The following is a 26,907-nucleotide window of genomic DNA, read 5'->3' as shown; positions in this document are numbered from 1 at the left end:
GATTGCTCTCTTTTTTTATTTTCTCTTTCTTTCTCCCTGTTCCTCCTCTGACAATAAAATGGCCCTGTTTTAAGAAGCTTTTACCAATTTGGGATTTCACACTTTGGTGCCGGAGATCTGCATGGTGTGGTTGGTGGTCTAATTAATGTTGATACTGTTCCTGATTCTTCCCCAGCTGAACATCTGAATAAGCAGGGACACATTTCTCTGATGCCATTTCCCTATTACTGGAGCGAATTCCTGAGTTCTGTTGACATTATTTGTGCTCAAATGGAAAAAGAGCAGTGCAGCTTTTATTGCTTACCATTCACTGCCTGCTCATGCACTCTAAAATCCAGGACATGTCAAAGGAAGTTTATTCATTATGTGTTAATAAAATACATGAAACTTAAGAGGATAAGATAGCACCAGGCTACATTGATTTGAATTGCCAATTTAATTGTGAGTTAGATCAGCAAGTGGGAAAGCTTCATTCACATAATTGATTGCTGCCTTGTTTGTATTTGTACTCTAGGTCACATTTCCTTGCTATCCCCTCCGAAAGGTTTTTTTTTCACCTCCCTCTTTGATGGTAACAAAATTAAAATATTTTCACACAACTACACCATTTTTGGCCATCCTTTGCATCCCCCTCAGATGCAGGTATCAAGGCTGTTCTTTGTGAGCTGTTTAGCTGCCCATGTCCACACCCAGGTGAGTAACAGTCCCCACATGTGTGTGACCAGCCTGTCCTCTCCCTACCACTGTCCCCAGCAGCTCCTAGCATCTCCTGCCTGAGAAGCTCTCTGAGATCTCCACCCTTCCCACAATTCTCAGAGTTGCAAGGAATGGGTTTTGTGAAGGTGAACCACGTGGAGACTTCAGTAGGCAACATGTAAGATCAGAAAGAGTGGCTGCCACCTTTTCTTTTTCTGAATAAACATTTTAAAGCCATTGTCAGCCTGACATTTCAATTGGGCCCCTTAAAATTTTGTTTCATGTATTAGGAAATAATAAACATTGTCTATCTCTTCCTATTAAGTGGCTGTTCATAATTTGCAGTGAGTTTTATTTGTATGAAAATTGGAATTCAAGCAGTTATTTAGAATGCTCTTAATTAGTAATATATTGAACATGCTGGAGAAATAAGTTGACTAAAACATTTTTATTAAACCTGCTGATGAAGCAAAATATTCCTGATTATTCCCAGTAGGTTTTAATCCTGCAGGATTTTAGCACTAGCACATTTTACCACCTCACACTAATTTTTCTACATAAAGTAGGAATGTATTTTATATTCCAGTTAGTTTAAATGCGAATTAACAATGCATGTGCAATGCAATTATCAGGATGAACTGAAACAGGATTTCTTTGCACTTATGGAGAGCTGCCTGCTGGCCATGGCAGGGTGAGCAGGTCAAGGCAGCTTTGGTTTCTGGTGGTTTCTTCTGTTCAGTGGCTTCATCCATTTCAGTGGTTTGGCTTTCCTTAAATTTTACCAGCAAACACGGCCTGCTTGTGACTTCCCATAACTAGGATTGTCATAGTTAGGTTGTTGCAATTTCAAATATTGTTAAGATATTCAGTCATCTGCTTGTCCATGTGGGATGTCCTAAAATAAAATTACAGCAATGCACAAATGTGCAGAAAAGCCTCCACCCATCTCTGCCTTGTCCCAGCAGCAAGGATTGACCAGCCCTGCCAGCAGGCACAGCTTGAGTCGCAGCCAAACCACAGGCACGTCACCTCCAGGCAAAAGGTGTCCCGGTTCCCTGAGGAGAGTCTCACGTGTGTAAGAGCATGTGATTCTGTGGAGAAGGCAGACTGATGGGAAAAGGTTTTTCTTCAGCATTTCTCAGAATAGCTCCACATTTGACTGTGGGTGGTACATCTATTTTGAAGATGCTGTGCCTAAGTTGATTTGCAGTTTCCTTTATTATAAACTAGCTATGGACCTGTTAATAGATATGTATGGAAACTGTTTGCTGTGCCAAGCTTTATGGTCTTTTTTTCTCCTTCAAAGTCTGTTTGCTTGAGTTGTCAAAACAAAAAAAAGTAGTTCAAACAGTCTGTGCATGTCTTTTTTATTATTTTTTTTTATTTGGAAACTAAGAAAAATGAGGCCTGGAAATGCACGTGATGGAGAACATTTCGTTTCAGTAATTGCCCATGCTTCATTATTCAGTGTGCTAGCTGCTGAGTCAGAGAGATCCTATGGGAAACACAGCTGTCCAGCAATGGGCATCATGTTGGGATGAAGGCTTCTGATGATAACTCCGTGGATCCAGCTACTGATGACGAATGATGGCATCTTGAATCTATCTGGTTGTTTAGATTTTGTTATACCCACACAAATACGTATACTATCAAAGGGAAAAGAGCAGTGCTGCTGCTTGCCTTGGGAACAAGAGGTGTGATGTAGAGGTGTCATTGGGACAGACATGTGAACTGCTGGAAGTAGTTGATTGTACACCCAAACACTGTTCTCAGAAGATAAGCTGATTAACGAACTAATAGTCAGTTAGCTGATAACTGCCTCTGGTTTATGTGAGAAGGGTGTGTCTATAAATTTAAAAGTATCTGTTTCGTTATTTCTTCCAGTTTCCACTGCTTACACTCCCTTCCTTTCTTTCTTTTGTAATTCCATTACTTCTAGCATAGTTATGCTTTCTGCTGCCAAAGTCCTGTAGGAATTTTCAGGAAAGGGGGTGGGTGTTGAAATCTTACAAATGAGTTGGCTGTATTCACCCTTGCTCGAAACTTACTGTAAATGACAAAGACGTTGTGAATGGACCCATCTTCCTCTCTTGTCTTTGCCTTTTATTAGAGTTAAATAGTATTCATTTGGACAGGAGAAGGCACCAGATGACAGAGGGTGAAACACCTCAAGCTGATGTTGAGTCATCATGTTGAGTTGATGTCCCTGCAGATGTTAAGGATGGTCTCTCACTGAGAGATAGCCTGAACTATCCTGACTCAACCTCAGCATCAGTTGTAAACTGAAGTTGTTGCTACCATTGATTGCCCTGTGGCTGGGAGGAGAAGGGTAGAGGTTGGAGAAAAGGAGGTTGAAAATACCCGGCTAAAAGGATTTGTGCAGGAGTTTTGATAGGATGTTTGGCCCTGCCAAGTTTCTTTTAGGTCTGTCAGTGAGTTTTTGTGTGCCCTATGTAGTGGGGGTACCCAACTTTCCCTAATTTTTTGGGTAGATGCTGGTGGAAGCAGAGGCTGAAGCAAAGCTGACATGTTTGTTTGTTTTTTCTATATGCTGCTGCATTTAGTTGAACTCTGTATTTTTAAAATGGCACTGACAAGCTAAATGAAACAACTGATAGGATATCTTGAAAAGAAATATATGAATCTGACCTGAAATCCTACAGAATCTGTCATTTCTGGTACCTCTGAGCCATTTTACTTGTCACAAACTTTTGTAAAAACAGAGCTTTCTGATTGGCAGAGTGTAAAAATGCAGTAAATACCATGCTGAAGGTTTTGCATGAAAATTTTGAACTGTGTTTCTTCCCAGACCAGCCAGCTTTGTTGTAGGATCTTGTGTGACAACTGAGGCACACTTGTAACAGGGCCAAGTCTGAAGGAAAATGTTCTCTGCCTGTTGCAAGAAAGATATAATTGTCCACTTCTTTGCAACACCAGTCTGCCCATAAATTCTGCTATCACCTCTTTGTAACTTGGGAGTTGGCTTTTTCCTCCATAGCTCTGACACCTCCTTAACCTTTTCCTACTGCCTGATGTTATAGTCACTAACAAAAATAAACAAGCAGCTGCTCAGGAAAACAGCTATCAAATACTTCAGTAAGGAGCATGTGTTTTACTCCAATGCTTCAAATAAGTTTCAGGATTGTGATAGTCTGCTAGGAATACACACCCTGTGATATGAAATCTGGATGCTCATCACAAACAAATATGTAACAAACCAAGATTGTAACAAAGATGGCAAAAAACTTTTTAGGTGTATGGGGCATGTACCAACATTTTCAATTATGCCAGAGCCGCAGACTGTGGCCTGTGTACATTGGGAAGCTGAATTGGGAAGAGATGTTTGGGAGTGAGAGGAGATGACAGCTGGGCTGTTGATGGAACTGAGGTGGAGGGGACATGAAGGTCAGTGTCCATCCAGTGATGCCAGCCGCAGAGCCCTGTCAGTTGGGTCACACTGTCACCCTGGAGCAGTGCAACACAACCAACATGAAAGGTCACCAGTGTGGTGGAATAGCTTTGTCTGCCCTGAGAAATGCTGGTGGTTGTCATCCTTTCCATCATGATGTTAGAAGTATTATATAGGTATGCAGTCATTGTGTTATTAGGGAAGAGAGATAGTCACTTGGGTCTGGATGGTGGAGATCAAGGGCAGAAGGGAAGAGTAGGGATGGGGTCCACTCAGCAGCATCAGGCTCTGGTGGTTTCCTCTCTTTTCCAAGTAGAGCTACTGGATCGTAAGAGAAGGGAGATCACTAGTTCCCACTGGGAATAGATATTGATTGAACCAGACCCCCAGAAATGACTTCCAAAACCAGCTCTGCTGTAATCCTATTTTATTCCAAATTAATTTTTCAGGTTTATGCAAGACACTAAGGTGCTTTACCTCAGAAATAGAGCCAGATTTTTCTTCTACTGTGGCTGTTATCAACACCATAAACAAGATGGTGTAAACGAGAAAATAAAGCCCCTGATTAACCATTAGCTAGTCAAAATACCAGGCTTGGTGGTTAATTAATTCAGCCAGTGAACTTGCCTCCCAAATGCCATCAAGAGATTTTTAAGGTGCATTAATGTGCTGCAGCTGTGTCTATGCTAGCAAGTAATAGAGCCTGGGAGCAGATCCGTAACGCAGAAGAGTGCTGAGATTGCAATGTGCACATTGTCCACCTTTCATCTGAGAGGAATCCACCTTTTGTGCCCTCTTCATGATGCAAACCACAGCAGGGCAAGTGGAGATGATTAGGGCATTCACTTTTTAAATGCTCTCCTGACCTGACCTAACCACTAATGTGTAGGCACCTTGCATGAATTGGCTCCATTCCAGCTTCTCTGCAAAAATACTGGGATAAGAAACACATTAAGAAACATTGCTTAATCCCAGAAGCATAATATTAGACTTAATGGAGACATTCTCAGTATGGAATTAATACATGAATCATACTGAATAATAACACATGATCAAATACATAAGACAACCATTTTTTGGAAAAAAAATCTTTTTCTACAGCGAAGACTTGTAATTTTCACAACCTTTGAGGCACGAACAGCATTCCTAATTAATACATACAAATCTCCATCTTACAAGGTGCTAAGTGGCTACACCAAATCCAAGAATGCTGTCAGCAGCATAGCTGGGACCAGTCTGCAGACTTTCTCTTCTAATCCTTATAGCAGCCTCATGCACAGACATCAGTGCAGGCCTTGCCCTTGCGGACAGGTATCCCAAGAAACCCAAGCTGGAAACTAGTCTGATTTCCACAGAATAGCTTTTAAGTGAAGATCAATGCTGTTTGCTTTTAGAAGCTTAGGCTAAACTTGTGAAGGAGGGGAGCTTTCTTTGCCATGGGGTATTGACCTGGCCAATGGCATTGCTGTCACTGCCTGATTGGTTTTTTATTACACTTCCCCTATAGCAAGTGACTGTATCAGAAATAGGGATGCTTCCAACATCAGTGTGGACTCACTCACAGAGCAGTTGCAACAGAAGTTAGGGCAAGACCCTGTTGTGCTTGAGAAAAGACCCTCAAGGTATGATGGGCCAGATACCGACCTATCTGTGTCAGTTCACACCAGTGCTTGTACCAGTATCATGTTTTTTTTCCTGTAGACAATATAGTCAATTTTCCTCTACTTCTCCTCTCTTTTAGAAGGAAAGTAAATCACTACAGTTAAAATCACAAGTCCTAGTAAAAACCTGCTTATGCCCAGAAAGCTAAGTATCAGAGCTTGCCTGAAGCTTAGGAAGAAGTGGCATCTTTTTCAATAAATTTACATCTCTAAATAGATGATAAGTGCTGAATCAATTTCCATATGTTTAAAATAGCAGAGCATTAAGGATTCTGGCACTTCAACCAATCAACTAATTTGGGACCATTATGAGATATCTTTTATATTACGGGAGCAATTCATCTGAAAATTATGGACAGTCTGCAGCTTTGTGCTCTCTCAATATCATAAAGGATCACAAATTGACAAAAAATCGTGTTTGTTTGCCTGATGAGATGGTGCCTTATGACATTCAGGTCTTTGCAAAATCACCTTTCAGCCCTTAGTAAGCCCTTAATAACATATCACCCACCTGGCTTGCCTGGCCACACAGTCTGCTCATGGCTACAAAAACACAGTGATAAACAAGAGTGTTTTGGCAGATACTTCCTGGTGAAAAATGCAGGAACTGTAATGTTTCAATCTCTGTGTTTAAAAAAAGATGCAAAGGCACAAGCTGTCTGATGCTCCTTCCCAATTTCTCACATCCTTGAAGCCAGTCTGGGCTCCCTAAGCCTCCTCTCTGGCCACGCTGGCTGGCTGCTTGCTGACCCTCAGCTGGCCAGCCCTAACAAAGTTCACAGCTCTTCATTCCTAGTGTTGTGCCTGTGTCTGAGATGAGACAGACCGTTTCCAAAAGGAAATATTAAACGTGTAAGCAGCCTGTGCTTCAGAAAGCTTCAAGGAAAATCATCTTTTAAAATTAGCTGGTGTTGGCGTTACCTGCACATGGTGGTATGAAGGCTTTGTGCTGGGCTTTAAGGGTGAGAAAAAAGGGAAGGTGGAAGAAAAGTTTCAGGTGAAGGAATCCACAGTTAATCCAGCCTCTTGTGTCACCCTCAGTTTGCTGGGTCATCAATTATTTCCATCATATTTCAGTACACTGCTCATAAATGTAATGTGCCATAGCTTCAATAAATTCATAGCACTACCAAGGCGGTGGAGACACTTTTCCTGCTCAGCACCCAGCACTATGGTGTAATAGTCCTGGTCTAGGTGTCAAGAGTAATACAGACTTCAAAACTACCTGCCTGCAGGACCAGGAAGGTGACAGGGCGCCAGTATATTCTCTCTCATATTTGGCACATCATCTTAAAAAGCAGGGACTATGAGGAGGATTGATTCAGGGGGTGTTTGATGATTTCTTAAAATTTAAGTTCATATTTTGAAGCAGGCAATACCACCAGGGAAAGCTGCTAATTAGCAAGTGGATCTTGCATAGCCCAGATCTTCATCACTATTTATGTGTTTAATTTCTTGCTGCCAAAGCAATAGGATGTTCAACCACTGATTTCAAAAGGAGGATTTGTGGGAGCAGCAGGATCTTCATTCTATATAGATTTTTAACTAACATTTTAACTTCATTGAGAAACTGTGCATTTCTAATTCACTTTCCCTCTACAACATCTTCTTGGCTTCCATCATTCATCACAGTTTTCTTGCTCTTTTCTCAACTCCATTTATCATAGCAATGGGGTAAAAAAAAAATGAAAGGCAACCCAAAGCAAAGAGAACAGCCACAGCTGTGTTCCTCATTAAAGACAAGAAAAACACAGGCTGCTGTCTAGAAGCTCTGAAAAGCTGAGTATCCTCAGGGGCAGGGAATTCAGGTGGGGAACAATTTGCAAGATACCAGCATGCTGACTCCTGGACTCCAGACTCAGGGGATGATGGGGCTGTGTGCTCAGGGAGGATGCAGCAGCTGATGGGCAGGTTGGAAATACAGCAGGCAGGAATTTTTTGTCTTTTAGTAACCTCAGGGTTAGCAGTTAAAAACTAACCTTTTCATCAACAGTCACTCAGATTGAGTCCCTGAAAGAACACCCCATTGCTTTGCTGCAACAGGACACATTTAATACTGTTACAGGCTTGGTGGGAACACATGTAGAGCTGAGAGTGCAAGCACTACTGGAAGCCCTGCATAGACCAGGATATTGCAGGGACAGCTATTTCAGCACCTCTTCAGCGAGTGCAAATATCAGGGCTCTGGACCTGTGAAAAGAATGATGTGAATGAGCCAGTACTGATAACAATAAAAAACATTTTCTTGTTAGAGGTCCATGATGTAAAGAATGTCTATGAGGGTCTGGCCATGAAGGAATCAACCCCCGTAAGCTATTTTATTTCCCCCTAGGATTTCTTGATCCTTTTCTCTTCTGGAGCAAGGTAACCAATCTTTCCTAGGAAACCAGACTGCAGAGACAGCATAGAGATGCAAAAGAATAAGCTGACACAGTACAGCATTTAAGGGTGTATCTCTAATAATTTACTGGAGCTCACCCTTCTGACCTTTCTGTATTTAGATCAGCAGGAAGGGTGCATAATGAGGGCTGCAGGAGGGCAATCGGGTTCTTACAGCTGGTCAAGCGAATTAATGCGAATTGCTTGGCAGTTCACCAGAAGCAGAGCAATGAGGGCTCTTCATAAGAAAAAAAAAAGAGAAAAAAAAAAAAGAATCTTGAAGGTGGCCAGTCCACAGGCAGGATTTGTCAGATTTCTAACCTGCTGTAAGGGAGAACAGTGCTTCAGTGTTTCAGAAAGACACCACAGCTAAGGGCAAGTTGCCTTTGTCTGACACATTTCAGAAACCCTTCTGCTCCACCACTGTCTGCAGCTCCTCACCCCTTGCTCCCTGCATGCCTTTTCCCATGTCCTTTAGTGTCGCTGTGTCCTGGGGGAGTAGAGGCATAGTGAGCACCTCACACTCTCTTCCCTTCCTCACCTGAGAATGGTACTGTCAAGTTTTCAGCCTTTGAGACCACACTTATCACAAGGCATTGCAGAGGCAAGAGCTTTTGTAATGGTAACTCCTGGGAAGCAGGTTCTTTAAAAACCTTCCTGTCCACACCTCCTCCAATCCACACAAATGGCAGAACATAGATCTATCCACTCAATCCTCGTGCTGTCATTCCTCTTTGACCTGAGTATTTAATTTCTGTGAAGGTGGAGTGTTGGGGTAAAGTAGATTTGCAGCAATCAGAGAAGGCAAACTCAGGCTGCAGTCTGAGCAGAAGGCTTAGACCTAAGACAAAGGACTTTATTTTTAATTACAGCTTCACTTTTATCTACTCTTGTATATAACATGCCAGCACACTATTGGTTATAGTTAGTTCCCCTAACATACATGGAAAAATTCTACTGGTTACAAGGTATCACACATTCTACAGGTGGCTCTCTGGCCCTTAAGGGTGCATTCATCAGTTACCTCAGACCTTAGGAGATCCACGCACACACTGTCACCCCAACAGTGGAGAACATGCATAAAACCAGAAGTCACCAGTAAAATGCGGATATTTATATTTTTATTCCAACTAGCATGACCATGGCAGTGAATGTGCTCTCCCTTTCTGATACTCTCAATATCCTCTCCAAAGTGAAACTCATTTTTCAGTAGGTGATAATTACTGGCTAGTGACATCCCTCTGAAAAGATCTAGCAACATTTACTGCCCTCCCTATGGCCTGGATCAGGGAAATGGAAAGCATCATTGCTGCTGTGTCCCACAAGGAGATGGAAATGGAAGTGCATCCCTGCAGGGCAGAGGAAACTACTTTCCCTCTGGTGTGGTTTCCCTTCTGCCAACCATGCAAGAAGACAGCTTCTTGACCTCCCCTCTCCTCTCCCAAGAAGACAGTTGCTCCCTTTATGTGGCCATGCTTTGGGTCATGAATGCTTATGGGTATTTGGAGCAAGTAAGAAGCAAAACAATGTGTGTGATTTCAGTATGTAGTGGTTCAGAAAAGCTGGGGCATTGTACAGCACTGTTGGCCATCTACCCATCTCCTCAAATGAGCGGCAGGTGCCTCTGATTTTGACTTGCAGAGAGGCATAAGGGTGTCATGAACATCGCATCTGCCTCTGTGTTGCCATCCCTCGGCCCCTGACATGAGCACAATGACTAGGGCCACCAAGCCTGGCTTGCTCTGCAAACAGCACTTCTGCAGGTTCCTTTCTAGCATTGCCAAAATCACCATCCTTTACTGGGTTGTTTTTATAATTTTCTGCTGAGGTAAAGATGTTAGGGCAAAGAGATTCGTCACATGCAAATAAACAAATAAGCACATCTGTCTGATTTGAGTGGCTGCCCTGTCAGATGTGACAAAGGATTTTTCAGCACGTGCTGCAGTAAGGTATTTAAAATCTCATCGGAAACCTGTCAGCTTCCCTGCTCCACAGAAGGGAGATAAAGAACAGCACATACTTCAAAGAGATGTTTTAAGGACTAAAAAGACATTCATGTGGGGCTTTGAAAATGCACATAAATCACGGGTGTTAACACTAAGACCTCATCTATTTAAAATGGTGTCTGTTTGCAATGCAGTCTTGACCTCCCCTTGCTGCTATGGCCAGGGCGCTATCAGGCAGGAGGACATGGCTGCCTCCTTCAGGAAATGGCAAGAGGTTTAGGATTTCCTTTCCAGCTGTTCAGGACTCAGTACTCTACCCCTAGGCTGCCTGCAAAGCCACAGATCTTCCTCAAGTGCCCCACACAGCGAATGCTTTGTGGGTATTAGCACACTCACCTCCCCAGGTCTGTGTGCCAGGTAGGAGACTGATGTTGCCTCATTTTCCCCTGGGGAAGAGACATTTGGCAGGAGCAGGGTAATTACCCACAGGAGCACACCAGATTCTGGGATTTCAGGCACCTAGGCCAGGATAGGAACATCAGTAATTTTGGAACATTAGTAATTCTTTGGAACATTAGTAATTTTTACCCTGCTTTGCACATTCAGAGCACAGCTCTAAGTGTAGTGAGGGGTTCTCAGCACTTGCCTCTCTAATAGCACCCCAGGAATGAGAGCATTATCCAGAATATCTGTGCAGAATAAATGAAACATCCTTTGGTGGAAAAAACCAGCAGGCATTTTCATCCCACATGCACAAAGGGACTGAGTTACAGCCACACAAGCACTCATGTTGTTGGCATTTCCTGATACCTTAGTGCTCCACTGCAATGCCAGTGGAGGTTTTTCTCTGTGGTATCATTAGTACCAAGTTCTGCTGCATCCATGGCCACGTCTGGGACAAGTCAGGGGCAGGAGACAATGACCATGGGGCTGAGCACAGCAGAGTGGGGCCTCAGAGCACACCCTGGGCCAGCCAGAGGCAGGGGTTTGCATCCTTGCCGTATCCTTTCTGGTTCTGCCATGCTCAGCCTCATTCCATCTGCAGCTTAGAATCATAGAATCATTATTTACCACTATGTTCTAACCAACTGAGCTAATCTCAGGGTCATTCATGTTGGATAAGACCTCTAATACCATCGAGTGACCTCACCAATTACTTTGCAGTGGTTGAATGATTTGTGTACCAGCTCATACATATGTGTGAGTGTATGATGTGTGACACAGACCACATCAGCTGGGCATTTGGTATCTGCTGTGGAAATGCAGTTAAACACAACTTGGGAGACAGGCAAGAGCCTCTGGGCTGTTTTGGAGGCCAGTGTTGTCTTTGTCCGTGCAAGCTCTTCTGTCCACTGCCACACATGGGCTCTGTGCTTCCTGTTCACCTCTATGAATTCCTGGGCATCCAGCTGAAAATCCACCCAGGCCTGTGGGGATTTGTTTTCCTTTGTGACACAGTAGACATCAATGCAAATCTAAGGCCCTTTATAAATGCAGATCAACTCTCTGCTTCTATGCCTTGCTGGGACATACAGATAATTACTTGGGATAAGCTTGGAAGAGTAATGTGAACCTCACTGCAAACCCAACAGTCCCCAACAACAGGATGGAGGGCTGGGGGGAACCTCCAGAAAGCTATCCCATGTCACTGGGTGGATATGCCTGCATGTGCACAGCCCATCAGCCGACATTTGGTTGGCTCCCACGGAACCCAGTACAAGGGGTACCCACCCCACCCGTGTGTTCAGCACAATGGGCTCTGCCGAGATTCTGGGAAGGTGCAAGGGAAGCGGCAAGGCAGCGCCTTCCTGAGTGACCTTCCCCCCTCCTCCTCCGCCCCCTCCCCAAGTTGCCAGAAGGCGTCGAGTCAATTGTCTGCAGCGCCTGCCGGCGGGGCGGCGCGGGGCGGTACGGGGGGCGGGCGCGGGGCGGGCCGAGGCTCGGGGGGCGCAGGCGGTGCGGGGGCCGCGGGCGGGAGGCGGCGGCGGCGGCGGCGGGGTCGGCGATGGCTTTCGAGGCGCTGGCGGAGGCGGCGGAGCGCTGGTGCGCCCGCACGCCCTTCCAGCTCATCGCCGCCGAGGAGACGGAGCGGCGCATGGACTTCTACGCCGAGCCCGGCGTGTCCTTCTACGTGCTGTGCCCGGAGGCCTCCTGCGGGGACAATTTCGTGAGTGCCCCGCCGGGGGATCGGGGGGTGCGGGCGGGCGCGGGTGCCCTCCGTGCGGGACCGGGAGCGGGAGCGGGCGCGGGCGCGGAGCCCCCGCGCCGCTTTGGGACGCTCCGTCCGTGCCGGTCCCCGCTGCCTGCGGGGAGCACCCGAGGGGGAGCGCTGGGGGGGCGGAGGACGGGGCTGTGCCCGGGAGGGAGGGATGCGGTGATGGAGGGCGGCGGGGCCGAGGGGATCCTCCCACAATCTGCAAAATGGAGTCCGCTGTCGATGGGGGGCGGCCCCGCGGGCAGGGGCACCCCCGCCCCTCTGTGCCCCCATCCCCATCACCCTGGCCCGGGGGCGCTGCGGGCCCGGGCGGGCGGGGAGGAGGAGGAGGGAGAGCTTCTCCCCCCTCCCCCCTGCCCTCCCGCGCCCGCGGGGGCTGCAGCTGCCGCTCCCCCCGCGGCGCCTCCATCCTCCCGGGGTGCCGGGCCGAGGCACGGCGCGGGGACGGGCGGGCTGGCAGGGCTGTCACGGCAAATGGAGAATGGGCAGGAATAAAATGGAGGCAGGATGACAGGAGGGCCGCGCCCCCGCGCCGCTCCCCTGGGGCCGCCGCGGGACCCGGGCAGGTGCCGACGGTGCCACCGCCCCAGCCCCGCCAGCCCCGCGCGGAGTTCGGCGGCAAGTTTGTGCGGACATGAGACCCGCACCACAAGCCCTGGCGGTGGGAAGGGTGTCCGGGGGTGCTTTCCCCTTGCCCAGACCTTCCGGGTGGTGAGCAGAAGTGCAGGAGGAGTCACCGAAAAGCGGCTCCTCGACACGGGGTTTGTAACCTGCCAAGTGCCAGTTTATGAAAGGGGTTTATTTGGCTCTGTTTTTTTAACAAAATAGCTCCTAGCACAGACCGTTATTGTAGGAATGTTGTGGAACCTTCCCTTCCCAGAGCAAGTTTCATCCCTCCACCTGTCTGACAAATGTTCACTAATTCCCTTTTGAACAGGTAAGTGCAGAGTAAGCCCATTTGATAGATGAGACCATGGAAACAAAGAGCAATGAAGTGAATTCTCCTCACCCACAGACCCCAGTGAGAAGGATATTCATTTGTTGTGTTGGGCAGATGGTCATGTTGAATTATGAAAGAAGTTTTCTGGAGTTTAGTTATGCATCTGTCCAGGGATACATGGCACCTCCAGCTGCAGCAGTGGAGCATCTCAGGGGATAGAGCCTCTCTGTCCTCTGTGGGACTCGCCCTCCACATCCACCTTCCCAGCACCTCTGAACCTGTCGTACCCCAGCGCTCATTCCTCTCTAGAGATGCCTATGCCCAGGAAGGGCCATGCCTGCTGGGCTCTTAAGCAAGGATACGTATGAATCCAGTGCAGCACTAGGCTAAAACTTTGATTGAACACTGATGATATTGGAAATTGCAAAGAAAGCTCATTATTTTTCTTAGATGTGTATTATTTCTTTATACACTGCTCAATAATTGAGTGGTCTCTTTCAAAACAAAGTCTAGTCAACTTTAAAAAAAATCTTAAGCAGTTTCAGACTCAATTCCTATGCTTCCAACACTGGCTGTTTGGGGTTTTTGAGTTTTCAATCACATTTTCCCCTTTTTTGGCAAATATTTTCATTCCGCAATTGCTGTGGGAAGGACTCCCTGCCCAGAGCCACCAGCAGTAAACCTGAGCAGAAGGGCTCCTGTGAAATGCAGAACATAAACAGTGGAAAACCAGAAGCAGTGTTTCCTTCTGTCTTTTTCAGCATTATTACTTGCGACACTTTTTGTAATGATAATATTTATAAAACAGTCAGATAGCCATCATTCTTAATTCTTTTCCTGTTACAGTGTCTCTGTAATGTGATTAAGACACCCTAATGAACAGATTCTCCAGCCTCCTGTTTTCTGTTCCTTGTGCACTGTGGGACTTAATTTCTAGTCCCAGCTTGGCTATCTTGTTTTTTGTGGTCATTTTTCTTTTTTTTTAATGTTCCAGGAGATAACTTTCCTTTCTACCTGCAATTACAGGCTAAAGTTTATTTTAAGGAGACTTAATACAAGCCAAAGGACTGATTGTCATTTGCACTTTAAGCCTTGTTGCATGGCTCCTTTAACACAATGGAGTGTGAAAGTGAGTAAATATAAACAAAATTCACAGTGACACACTTTACAGCCCTTTTGCCCCCTGTGAGTCTTACAAAGGAGCCTCACATTTAATAAGCATCTGCTGCCTGGTATTCTTGTTCTCTTTATTTCTTCATTTCGGAATAATGTGACTTAAAAAGCTATGTAGGAGGTGCCAGAGAAGTCCATGATAACCCACTTATGAGAAGGAAACGATGAGCATGATGTACTTAAAAGGGAGGAGGAGAAAAATGTAGAAAGGTTGCCAAGATGCAATCTGGGGGAGAATAATTCTGAATTTTGTATAAAATCAGAGATACCAGATCACAACAATCAAATACTTTTCATTTACAGCAAAGGTTTTTTAGAGCTAGGTATTTAACATGCTAGGAATGCAGGAAACCCATGTAGATGCTTATTGGCTTTTCAGTTCCAACTGGACACTAAAACTCTCTGAATCAGCATTTTAGGTAGCTGAACTATGTATAATTTAGGTCCTGAGGCTCGTAGTGTTCTCAAGAAATTAATTGGGCTTGTGTAGCCATAACCAAGGAGGATGAGGGTTGTAGTGCTATTCCTTGTAGTCTGTCATTTGTTTTGTCACCATGTTATTACTTGTGTTCAAAGCAACCAATAAAATAAATAAAAATATGAGGCCATCTTGATGTAAGATTTCCTGTAAAATATTTTAGAACAGAGTCAGTGAGTCTGAATGTTTTCTACGAGTCAAATTATGCCCACAAAGAGAAAGTTTTGCTGCCATGCCCAACAAGTGGGCTGGTTAGAAAAAGGTGGTCCAGCAAGCGGCTTTATCATCCAGCAACACTGAGTCATCTGAAAGCGTGAGGGAAAGCAAACCCTTCCAGATGCAGCCCTATGAATTGTCTCAGCTATCTGCTGTGTGTAGATGCTCAGCTAAATAATTCAGCCATGATCCTAGGTCAGCTGAGGTGGAAATTAGTGGCTGTGTGCTTTTGTAGTGAGACAAAGCAACTGTGAGCAAAACTGGGCAAGCTTGGAAACCACATGCTCAGAGGATGAGGTTAATATTTTTTTAATTAAACAGGCACAGCTGGGCATGGTGGTCCACCAGCTTGACAGCAGCCTGCTTTTCCTGCTGCAAAGAGATCCTTAGGCATCAGGTTTTCCAGGAAAAGCATCTCCTTATGTGCAGCCTTACTGAATGCTTTAACTTTCTAAGCAGGAGCTGAATCCTCAAATTACATTTGTTTTTATTTTGAGACACCAACATTCCTTTTGCAGGTTCCTGTGGAGATGCATGAGTCAGTGCTGAGACAGTTCCTGCACTGCCTTGGTGCAGCACTGAACCTCCACAGAGAGCTGTACATGCTGCTGAACCTATAGGCATTATAACCCTGGTATTTATTGTGGTTGAGGGTTTTTTTGGGAAAGGATGAAATCAAGCCATTTAAGAATGAGATGCATGCACTGATAGCACGTGAGACCTTTCACAGTGCATTTGTTGCTATAGTTAACATTTTAAATCTTCTGCACATAGGAAGATTGTTGGAAGCCTTACTTGCTTATTGCCTTATGATGCTATGCAAAAAAACCTCCTTAAAACTACAATGATGAAGTTACTCCCTTAGGTGTTCCCTGGTACTAGATCATCTTATTCTGCAGTACTGCTGACAGATTCACACTGGAGTCTAAAACATGGTGCAGCTTTGTGCAAACATGGTAGGACAACATGGAGTTAACTTGCCATGGGGAATGAAGTAGCTATTATTTATTAAAGGACAGGGCCTGATTTTTATTTATGTGGTAGCTCCTGTATATAGCTCTGGTAGTCAAAAGAAGCCACAATTTAAACAAGAATGAGGATCTTGGCAGTCATAATCATTTTATACATATAAACAATTACAACAGGTTTAGCACGAGCTAGGAATTGCCATTCTGCAGTATCCAGCTCTGAAGTTTGATGGAAAGATTACCAGTAACTAAAGAGTTATTGCTAACCCCAAATATGGAGCCAGACCTCCAAAACCTTGGGTCTGTTCTTAAAAGTATTCTGATTTGAAAGTATTCATTTGTTATTTTAAAGAGGGCTCATTTGAGTTTACTTCAGGTACCTTCTGCCTTTTTAGGCTATAGAAATCACAAAATGCAGGGATTTTTTGCTGCCTTTTTTTTGTAAACAGAAACTGAGATTTAGTTGTATATTTAGAGGATTACAAGGCCCATGACTCTAAGATGGCACGAAATACCATGAGACTTGTGGTATGTGCGTTTGAGAGTTGGCGAGACTGTAAAGAACTTATTTTTATTGCCAGAATGGTTAAGAGATGACTCTGGTTGTATGGAAAGAGCAGAACCTATTCAGTAATGCAGAGCTGTTTTCATAACAAAACATTTCACTATGTTTATGCTTGTAAAATGCAACAAGCAGCAAAGAAAATGTAGGTCAAGTGAGGTTTGTAGCAAAGCAGTTACAGTTTTTATCTTAAAGGTGCAGCTTAGATGATGTTAAGTACTGTTTTCTTTCATTAAGTGTAAAATTGCGTCCCTGGCAGGTATTCACCACTGAAGGGGAAGGAGACATGCCAGCCTTATGTTAGGGATTGAAACATCTGTCGTTTTGAGTCTTTTCCTGAATGTTAGTTAAGCTTCAGAGAGACCCTCCTTTTTCCTTGTTTAAGCATAACCTGCTGTTTATAGCAGAGTAAAAAGCTACACGGCAACTTTGGGGAGAAGAGCTGCTGTGCAAAAAGAGAGGTACAGGAGTCTCAAACCAATTTGGCAATTTTGTGCTTCTCTGTGTAGCTGATTGCCTAAGACAGCCCCTTGCACAAAGTCTTCAAAAGAAAGTCTTTAAGATGATGCATTAGCTTGTGCTGTGTGTTACCCTTGTGTGCAGGAGGCATCGTTGCCTGAGTGTTCCCACCATCACTTGCCAGCTCTGTTTCAAAAACCTCCTAAACAGCAGAATAAACATCAGTTTTGGGAGAGGCTTCACAGAGTCAGGCTGGGGAACCAACAATCTCCCAAGCAGAAGCAAGATAAGAGGAAGATCCGAGATGGGTTTAAGTGTGCCTACTTGGAAAGAGATCATGTTGTAGGAGGAGTAAACCTGAAAACAGGGAGAGAGGCTTGAATTGTCAGGATGTTGTGAGTGCCCAAACATCTTCCCTTGGCTCCGTGTCCTGACTGTGGGTGTATTTTACATCTTTTCTTCTGCATCGTCAAGAGAATTACATACCAAGTTCCACCTCCAGGGTCACATCACATTTGCACTAACGCCAGGAAGAGAAAGAGATGCTTTAGCTTCCTGAGGGCTTCATTGCACCGGGTGATGCAGAGGAAGAGAAAACCCAACATGGCTTCCAGGTCTGAGCAGGGCTTATGTCAAACAAAAACACATTTATGGCTAAAATGTGTGTGTGCAAAGTGTGTGTACCCTTCATTGCTGGTGCAGTCATGAGGCACTTTCACTTCTGGATCCTTTTTCATGCCTTGTGATGCATCATGTTAACAAAATGCAGGTTTCTCCTCAGAAGTGTGGCTTCTGAAACAGCCTGCAGTGCCTGTCCCTTGGGCGGGTCTGAACTGCAGGACGTTCAGTGTACTTTGGCAGATGTTTACAACATGTCACCTTATAAAATTGCATGGAAAGGCTGGTGTGAATTCCTGTTAATGCCTTTGCTTTCTTGTGTTGCTGTTGGCTTTCAGCATGTGTGGAGCGAAAGTGAAGACTGCTTACCTTTTCTGCAGCTTGCACAGGATTACATCTCCTCCTGTGGGAAAAAGACACTCCATGAAATATTGGAAAAAGTCTTCAAATCCTTCAGACCCGTAAGTGTCTTTTATTCGCTTCTGAACTTTTACTGTTACCTGTGACTTTTAATAGGACAGCACTGGATAGAGCAAAGTGTTTTTTCTTCTCCGGGGACTTAAATCTCCAGTTGTCTGCCTGGCCACATGAGTGTTAGCACACACACTACCACCAGGCCAGTGGAAATTCTTTCTTGGAAGTCAGCTACCTTTTTATTTCCATCTCTATGTTAGACGATGAGATTCCCATGCGGGGTGGGAGGCCAACTGGCGTGTCAGCCGATGGCAGCGGGCAGGGGCTCACATCCTGCTGATACAGCGCTGACTCCGAGGAATGGGACGCGAGTCAGCGCTGCAGGACTTTGTGGCAGAGTTGTTTCCTGGCACTGCAACTGGGGAGTTTTGCAAGGATATGAGTAGCAAGAGTAAACCTCTGGAAAGCTGGAAGTACAGTCTCTCCTCAGAGTGGTTTGTTTTATTTTACAGTTGGCTTTTTTCTCCCCCATGTGATTGAGATTTTGCTCCAGATTTTGCTGTTAGGATGTTTGCTACTTGGTATTTGCAAACGCCAGTTTGGTCACTGCTTGAGAAGAAGCTGGAACAGAAGCTGGGCTTTGTGGGGATGTATGTTTCTGTTTTGCTGCTACTCAGCTTTCACTGTCCCTGTTTAACACTAAGATTTGGGTCAAAGCCTGAATTTCATCAGGGAGAGGTGTCCTAGGCTGGCCATTGTCCTTCATTTTTGCCAAATCCTCCCTTTGCAGAGCCTCTCCTTTTGAGTGCTTGGGACTGGCTAATGGCTTGGTGCAAAGCAGAGTGGAGGTTTATTGCCAGAGCCACACTCCATGATGTCCTTGAGAAAGTTGACTGATGGACATTTTTATACTCAACCGAAAATGTAGAGCTTTTTCACTCCTGTCTTATTCTGGCTGACTAATCAAGAAGACTGAAAAACTGTCCTAAGTATTTAGCCCAAAAGGGAGCACCAATATGAAAACACTGGCCCTCCCTGTGTTACACCCTTGCAATGGTTTGCCATGGACTGTCACAGCTGGTCAAGATAAAAGAGCATCATTTTAAAGAATCCTTTGAGAGGCTGGAAATAAATAGAACAGATGCACACTTTTCTTAGAAAGGACTGGAAATTTGATCTGTCACTACAGCTGGTTGTAATTGAGAAAATATACAAAAAATGTAAATATGTTTCCCAAAACAATATTTGGCTCTTAAATCTTCATAGCTGTTTTCTCCTGCTCAGAGAAGCTGTGTCTTTGATGAGAAACTTCCACTGGTTTAACTAAAGAGGACTTCAAAAAGACTTGATTCAGTTGGTACAGATTACTTAATTCATTTAAACCACATTTATTTCAGCATAGTTCAAGTTACTGAGAAATTCACTTCAGTCAAACCAAGTTGAGCTACTCTTCAGAATAAAAAGATTCAAAGCAAGGGGAACCATTATGCTTATATAGTCTGGGCCCTTCATTAATGTGTCACATTTCACCCCATGATTCCCACAAACAAGCACAAAAATTGTGGTTAAACTGGAACGTGTCTTTTCCAAAGACACCCACTCTTGATGTAAAGTCTTCAGGTGAATTAAAGGATACAACATTGCTTGGCACTTTTCTTCTCATCTTTAGTTATGGTGCTCTGGGAAACTATTTTGTTTACAATCTACATTTTTCTAGTTTTACTTCCTATCTGCTGAATATCATTTTGCTTCTGTTTGCTCAGTCTGAGACTGCCTGAGACCTCTTGCAGACTGCAATTAAGTAGCTCTTAATTTTCTCTTGGATGTACCACAAAGATTAGGTTTCTCAGATTATCTTTTGACCTAGCATTGAGAGATTTACATCTGTATAACGTCTGGGTGTATCATTTGAAGTGTGGTTGCATGTGGGTAAGTCTAATGAGGAATGTATTTACATTTTTTCCTTATTGTAATTATTAAAAATTGCATATACATGTAGGAAAGATGTTTTTAACAAATGGTTTTATAATAGATTTATGGAAACTGTTCTTTTGCACCCCTAGGCCTTTGCCAGAACAAAATCACTTTTCTTCAGTATTGGGAAATTATTTCCTTGGTATCACTTCATGCTGTCCCGCATCCTTTTTCTGCTGGACCTCTTTTGCTAATGAAACCACCTTGCTGTCAGCTTCAAGGCAACAGTGCATTTGCAGGGCATTTTTTCTCCACTATCCCAAGCAAATCTGCTGTCAGAGACCAGTGTGGCAAAATTCAGTTTTAAAAATGACAGTGTAGGCCAGACTGGCTCCTCTGAAGTGTCTGGGACTCTGGCTCTCAGTCTGAGCTGGTGAAAGGGGACCAGGTTTTTAGCATGTGCTTGCTTAAGCACCTTTTGAAAGTCTTCTGCATGTCAGTATTCCCGGTGGACATCCAAGATTATTAGATAGTTCTGAAATTCTTTGTTGGGGTCCTTTGAAGGGAAGTACTTAGAAGAAAACAATGGCAGTGCATCTGCAGCTCTCCGTGCCCTTGTGTACAGCATGAGCATCTGCCCTCCCATAACTGAGAAGTCCAGGACCAATTTTTGTCCAGTAACTCAGCTCAGCCCTGCTCTGCATGTTCATGGTAACAGCCCAGCAGTGTAAAAGCCATTTATCCCACATTCACTGAATTCATGTATGTCCCAGTGACCTCTCCTCTACCTCCAGAGGGGTAGTTTGGACAGCAGGAATAAATAGATGTAGTTCAGGCAGTGGTGCCCCTGATTGTTGTCCTCTCTCCCTGCTTTCCTCCCTCTCTCTTCACCATGCTCCTGTCCTCCTCCTTCCCACAGGTCCCCACCTGGAAGTTTTGTTCCCCTTGACTCTTTGACTGATGGATCAACTCTCTCTTTGTACGCCCCTTTCATGTTTTACCTCTTTTCTCCGTGTTTTTGCTCTCCAATTAAGTCCTTTCAAGTCTGCTGCATAGCTAATAATTTAATATGTGAAACAGATATGGACTAGAAGCAGAAACTAGTCTGTTTGAAAGAAGACAAGGTGGAAGTCAGTCTAGGGTCAGCTCAGGTCATCTTCATCATCTTATTTTGTTGTTACCTATTGAACACCCTCCTTGTGTTTTGACCCAATGTTTTTAGAGCTCTCTGCACTGTGGACCCTCATCCTCCCTCCTTGGGGTCAAGATGTGGACTGCAGCATGGAGAGAATAGTACGGGGTTAACAGCAGTGATGGACCATGGTCCTTTGAGAGGCAACAGGATGTGACCCCTAAAAGCAAGACCTGCATGATCGAGGTGCTTGGTGCCTTGGAAGGTCATAAAGTGTCCATGGGAGAATAAAACTAGATCTCCCTTGGAGAATCCTCCCATCCCACCCTATCCCATCCCTCCTCACCCCACCTCATCCCATCCCCATCCTTCCTCTGTAAAACCACTAACATCACTCTTAGCATCACTCTTATTTACACTGCTCCAGGGAAAGAGGAGATGGATTTCCCAGGGGCAAAGAAAGGGGGGATGTGTGAAAAGCAGGATGTGCTTCCCATTCTTTGGGATTGTGTAAGTCTTTGCGGTTCTCGTGGTGTATGTTGTGTTTTCCATGCTAATTTTGCCTGGGAAAAGCTTACACTATCCCATAAGTGAAGACTCATGTGCCTCATTTCCTTGCAAACAGAGGATGAATTATCACCAGAGCTGGGGGGGGTGGGGGGGGGAAATGAGGTCAAAACTCTTTCTGCCAGGTAATGTAAACAGAGGAGTACAACACTCACATTTAATTTGAATCCACCAGTTTATCAAAAGTAATACTGGTGTATAAGAAAGTCTAGAGAGAGTCCTTACTTTTGCCTTTTGAAAACTGAGTATGTTAAGTTTAGCTTCAACATGGAACAAAACCCTCACATCCTGAAAATGAACCAAGCAGTTTCACGTTCAGTTAAGCATTTGATTTGAAAAAATAGGTACACGTAGGAATTTACTTTGTTCTGCTCAGAAAACAAAAACATTTTCATTTTGAGGTCTCTCCATAAATATTTTTAAAATGCAAAGGAGGGGATCTAGTCAGAAAATTCTTTCCCTGCCAAAGAAACCCTGAAACTAAAAAACTATTTTTCTCACAGTGACAGAGAGGAATAGAAGCTTCATTGCATCCAGAAGCTCATTCTGGGCATTGTATTTGTGTCCACTGAATAATTCTGATTGTCGATCACAGACTAAATTAGTTTAGGTCCCTGAAAATCTGCCTTGTCATGGTCTTCTCCTTTTCGTGCTCTCACCTAGCGAGTGTCACCCTTTTTTTCTGGGCTTTGCCTCTTGCAAGAGCTAACAGCTGCATCACTCTCCATACAGGGTGTTTGCATACATCTGCACTGCCCTTCCAGCCCTTGCAAGCTAAATACACGGTATTCCCAGTAATGCCTGGCATATGATTTTGCCTTGTGACTATTAATAGCTGTTAGTGTAGGATTCTAATAGGAGATTTCTACAACAGATGCATTATTGTGACTATTATTTGGTTTGTCTCTTCCTGACTTCTGTTGGCTTGGCAACCTTTTGGAGGAGAAGGGAAAAGTTCAAACATGGCTGTTTGTTCCTTTTCGTATAGTGAACAAAGGGTGTCGCAGTGATTGGAGCCATCAGATGGAGGTGTCCAAACGTTGTCCAAAGAAGATGGGCTGGCAGTTCCTCACAAGCCCAAATCTCATTTTCAGAAGTTTAAAGGAACTTGGTCAATTTTGAGTGGAGTACAAAGCACTTCTCACTGCAAGGGCTTTGCCCAGCATGCAAGGCTTTGATGTAATGGAGTGAGGGGTTAGAGGGGTTAGAGAGAGAGTTCTTTAGGTTTTTTGGGGCTCCTTGCCCACTCCATACTAGCCAGTTCTGCGTGAGGCTGCTTTCTTCTTTGGCTTGTGTGGGGGATGCTGAAAAACAATCTTAAACCAAGGTAATGACTGCTACAGTATTATTATGCTTCTTTCTGAAGTTAAACCACTGCCAAGTCTTAAACACTCAACAATTCATAATGCGACCTCAGGGAAGAATGTGAAGCTTTTTGCAAGTGCTTTGTTTTGATTTTATTTATCTTCCGGTCTCTGAGCACTTAATTTGGTGTGAAGATGCATTTTCAACTCTTCTTCTATCCCAGGAGGGAGAGAAAGAGAGTTGAGATCATTATGCAGTACTGTTATTCCAGAGTGTGAGGTTTTCAAGAAGTAGCACATAGGATTTGTGTGAAGATTTGCAGTGAAGCTACATGAGTGGGTAATGCACTGTTACACAGTATTTTCTCTTCTTTGTAGTTACTTGGGCTTCCAGATGTTGATGATGATGCATTTGAAGAATATAACGCAGATGTGGAAGAAGAGGAACCAGAAGCTGATCATCAGCAGATGGGTGTCAGTCAGCAGTGATTTTCTGAGACGCTAAAATAATTCGGAAGCCTTTGGTACCAGGTGGAGTCAGGTGGTCCCACGTTAGCCTGTTCAGATTAGCACATCACAAGGGGATATCTGGCTGCCAAGATAAAAGTTTTACAAAAAATGGTTTAAAAAAATAATAACAATAATAACTTGTGATGAGCTTTGCTAAGAAGTGACCTGAATTTTGCTCCTGCTTCAGCGGGTTTTCTATGGAGTTGTCTTGGTAGCATTCTGCCGCTATCAGTCTAGAAGTAGTTTTGTTGCTGACTTGTCTCTTCGATTTGTGCTCGAGAGTAGCATTCACTGACATGAATGTAGAATACTGAGAATGTAGGGAGTGTGTGGTGAGAGTGTCAAGTCCTCACCAGTGACCCTTCCAAGGAAACCAGCATGGAGAGCAAACATGACCTGCGCTTTTCTATTTTCCTCAACAGCTGTAGTTTTTGACAAAGTACCAAACTTGGAGAGACTTCTCCTGATAAACAGTAGTTTAATAGTGGTTGGTGCTGCAGAAGTGCACGTGAAGGCTTAACAAAAATGATGGGAGGTGGGAAATCCAGGGGGTATCAGACATATTAATGTCGTTTCACTGACAGATGAGTTTACAAGTGCTGAATTAATAATGGAGAGTAATGAGTATCAGCAGCACACATTACAGCCAACTCTGGTACTCCAACACCATGTGATTCAAAGGCAAGTGCTGCTTTCTTACAAATCAAGTTAAAAATAGCCATTGCCTATCCCACTTCTGCCTGCATGACAACCAACTTGAAGCTTTGCTGGTTTTGATACACTGCCAAATTATTACTCAAACCTCGCGGCTTCGTGAATTAGAATCATAGAATATGCTGAGTTTGAAAGGGTTGATCAGGATCATCGAGTCCAGCTCCTGGCCCTGCATGGTAGACCCTAACAATCACACCATGTGCCTGAGAGTGTTGTCCAACTGCTTCTTGACCTCAGACAGGCTTGGTGCTGTGACCACTTCCCTGGGGAGCCTGTTCCAGTGCTCAGCCACCCTCTGTGTGAAAAATCTTTCCCGATTTCCTAAAGCTCCCCTGACTCAGCTTCATGCAGTTTTCTCAAGTCCTGTCACTGGTCACAAGAGTGAAGAGATCAGTACCTGCCTCTCTGCTTCCCCTTGTGAGGATGTTGAAAACCGCAGTGAGGTCTTCCCTTGGTCTCCTCCAGGCTAAACAGACCAAGTGACCTCAGCTGCTCCTCGTATGGCTTCCCCTCCAGACCCTGCACCATCCTCATGGCCCTCCTTTGGACACTGTAATAGTTTAAGGATACAGTTGGCCCTCCTGGCAGCCAGGGCACTGCTGACTCAGCCAACTTGCCATCAGCCAGGACCCCCAGGGCCCTTTCCACAGCGCTGCTCTCCAGCCTCTCATTCTGCAGTCCATAAACACAACCAGAGTTGCCCCGTCTCAGGTGCAGAATCTGGCACTTGCCCTTGTTAAACTTCATGGGGTTGATGAGAGATTGCCCATCTCTGATTTGTCAAGGTCTCTCTGCAGGGCCTCTCTGCCCTCAAGGGAGTTGACAGCTCCTCCCAGTTTAAGTAGTGTTGGCAAACCTACCTGGTGTTCCTTCAAGTGCTGCATCCAAGTCATCAATGAAGATGCTGAAGAGAACTGGACAGAGGAACCCCGCTGGTGATGGAACACCATCCCGATATTATCCCACTCAGAGTAACGTTTTGTGCCTGTCTTGTGAGCTAGTTGCTCACCCATCGTGCAACACAGTTATCCAGTTGTATGGATACTATAAAAGACAGTATCAAAAGCTTTGCTGAGGTCCAAAAAGATTACACCTACTGGCTTTCCTAGACGACTGGGTGGGTTATTCTGTCATAAAAGGAAATTGGGTTCTACAAGCAGGACTCTCCCCTCATGAAGCTGTGCTGGCAGTGACTGATGACTGTGTTGTCCTCCAGGTGTTTGCCAATACCTCCCAGAATAATCTTTTCCATGATTTTGCTGGGCACTGAAGTGAGACTGACAGGTCTGTAGTTTTCCAGGGTCCTCCTTGAGTGCACCTTAAGTGCAACTTGTGTGCAACTTAACATTGAAGCCATAAGGGTATAAACCAGCACCTGGTTCTTAAAATTATGCTGAACATCTTCCTCTCACTGGGCCTTTGAGCTAGCCTGGGCATTTACATGTGGTTGAAGTGGAGCTAAAATACTGCTGCTTTAGCTGATATAAAGTCTAGTGAGTTTTACTTATCAGGGAACTTGCTCCCCAGAAGGGTGTGGTGAGGGTCTTGTTATCAAGGAGAGGAAGACCTCTCATATTTTATACCTGTTTTGCATAGATTTAAGTGACTTGGATGAGTGCCAGACTGTGAAGATGCAGGGTCTCTACTTGCCTTTTGTACTGAAAATATAAGAAGCAAAGGTAATTCTGTTGTAATACTGCTGTTTTCCACAATCAAGAAAAATGTTTCTAAATTTTCTCCTTTTATCCATTTTTTAAAAAATTGTGAAGTGAGGGTCACATGCTTCAAGATCCCTTTTATACAGAATTAGCTTTATAAAAACAAAGAGTGAGTGAAGAGAAAATGCTTGGACAACTCCTAGAAACAACTCACATAATTTTGAAAACCCTGTTGTTAGCAATGTCTCCTTTTCAATAGATTTTTTAGACTCTTTTTCCAAGGTTACTAAAGAGAGCAAGATTTCTTGATGGTTTACATTTATGATGGTGGCTTGAGAGATGCATAGCACATGATTTTTTCAGTTGAAGGCAAAGACCTTCCACAGCTGGGATGAGGTGTGGTACCTGAGTCTGCACAGAAGTGTCTACAATACTGTAAAAGTCAGAGTTTAAGAATATAAAAAGAAAACCAGAGCTTAATGCAACTTTGTACATTCTTTCAGCATGCAGACATAAACATGATAGTCGCAGCACATTTTCTATGGACTAGTGACGTGAGAGCCGTGGCAGTTCATTGTATAACACTGTACAGCAATAGGCTTTTTGCTTACTAAAATAAAGTGTAAGACCGGTGGTTTCCATCCCTGCTTTAAGTCGCTAAATTTTTCTTTCTTCTTCAGCTGGAACAGATATTATAACCTTAAACAGAGCCTTACTTCTGGACAACCTTTCTCTTCATAGCATCCAGTCCTTGGGTTGCGGCTCATACAGGTAGATCTTCTGGGGCTGACTCTGCTCTAACATAAGGCAAGCAAGCAATTTACAGGAGGCCAAGTCCTGCCTGCCAGGTTTGCCGGCCACTTGCACCCCTCTGGCCCAGGGGCAGGTGGCTGGCACTGACGGGCAGGTGCAGGCACCCACATGCACACCTGCACAAGCCCCAGCATGGCTGCATCGTGAGCTGGGCTGCGGGA

The 26,907-nt window shown here is 44.5% G+C and overlaps 1 protein-coding gene across 1 annotated transcript; it reads left to right on the top strand.

The window, feature by feature from the left end:
- The first annotated feature begins 12,049 nt into the window (after positions 1-12,049).
- On the top strand, positions 12,050-26,586 carry MTURN (maturin, neural progenitor differentiation regulator homolog). Its single transcript, XM_071561194.1, has 3 exons — positions 12,050-12,258; positions 18,059-18,181; positions 23,430-26,586. The coding sequence occupies exons 1-3, from the start codon at positions 12,097-12,099 to the stop codon at positions 23,538-23,540; spliced, it is 396 nt and encodes a 131-aa protein (XP_071417295.1). The 5' UTR covers positions 12,050-12,096; the 3' UTR covers positions 23,541-26,586.
- Positions 26,587-26,907: the final 321 nt, after the last annotated feature.

Source organism: Pithys albifrons, chromosome 7 (genome assembly GCF_047495875.1).
Source record: "Pithys albifrons albifrons isolate INPA30051 chromosome 7, PitAlb_v1, whole genome shotgun sequence".
NCBI classification, from domain to species: Eukaryota; Metazoa; Chordata; class Aves; order Passeriformes; family Thamnophilidae; genus Pithys; species Pithys albifrons.
The sequence above is the reverse complement of the archived record's forward strand: the minus strand, read 5'-3'. Positions and strand labels throughout refer to the sequence as shown.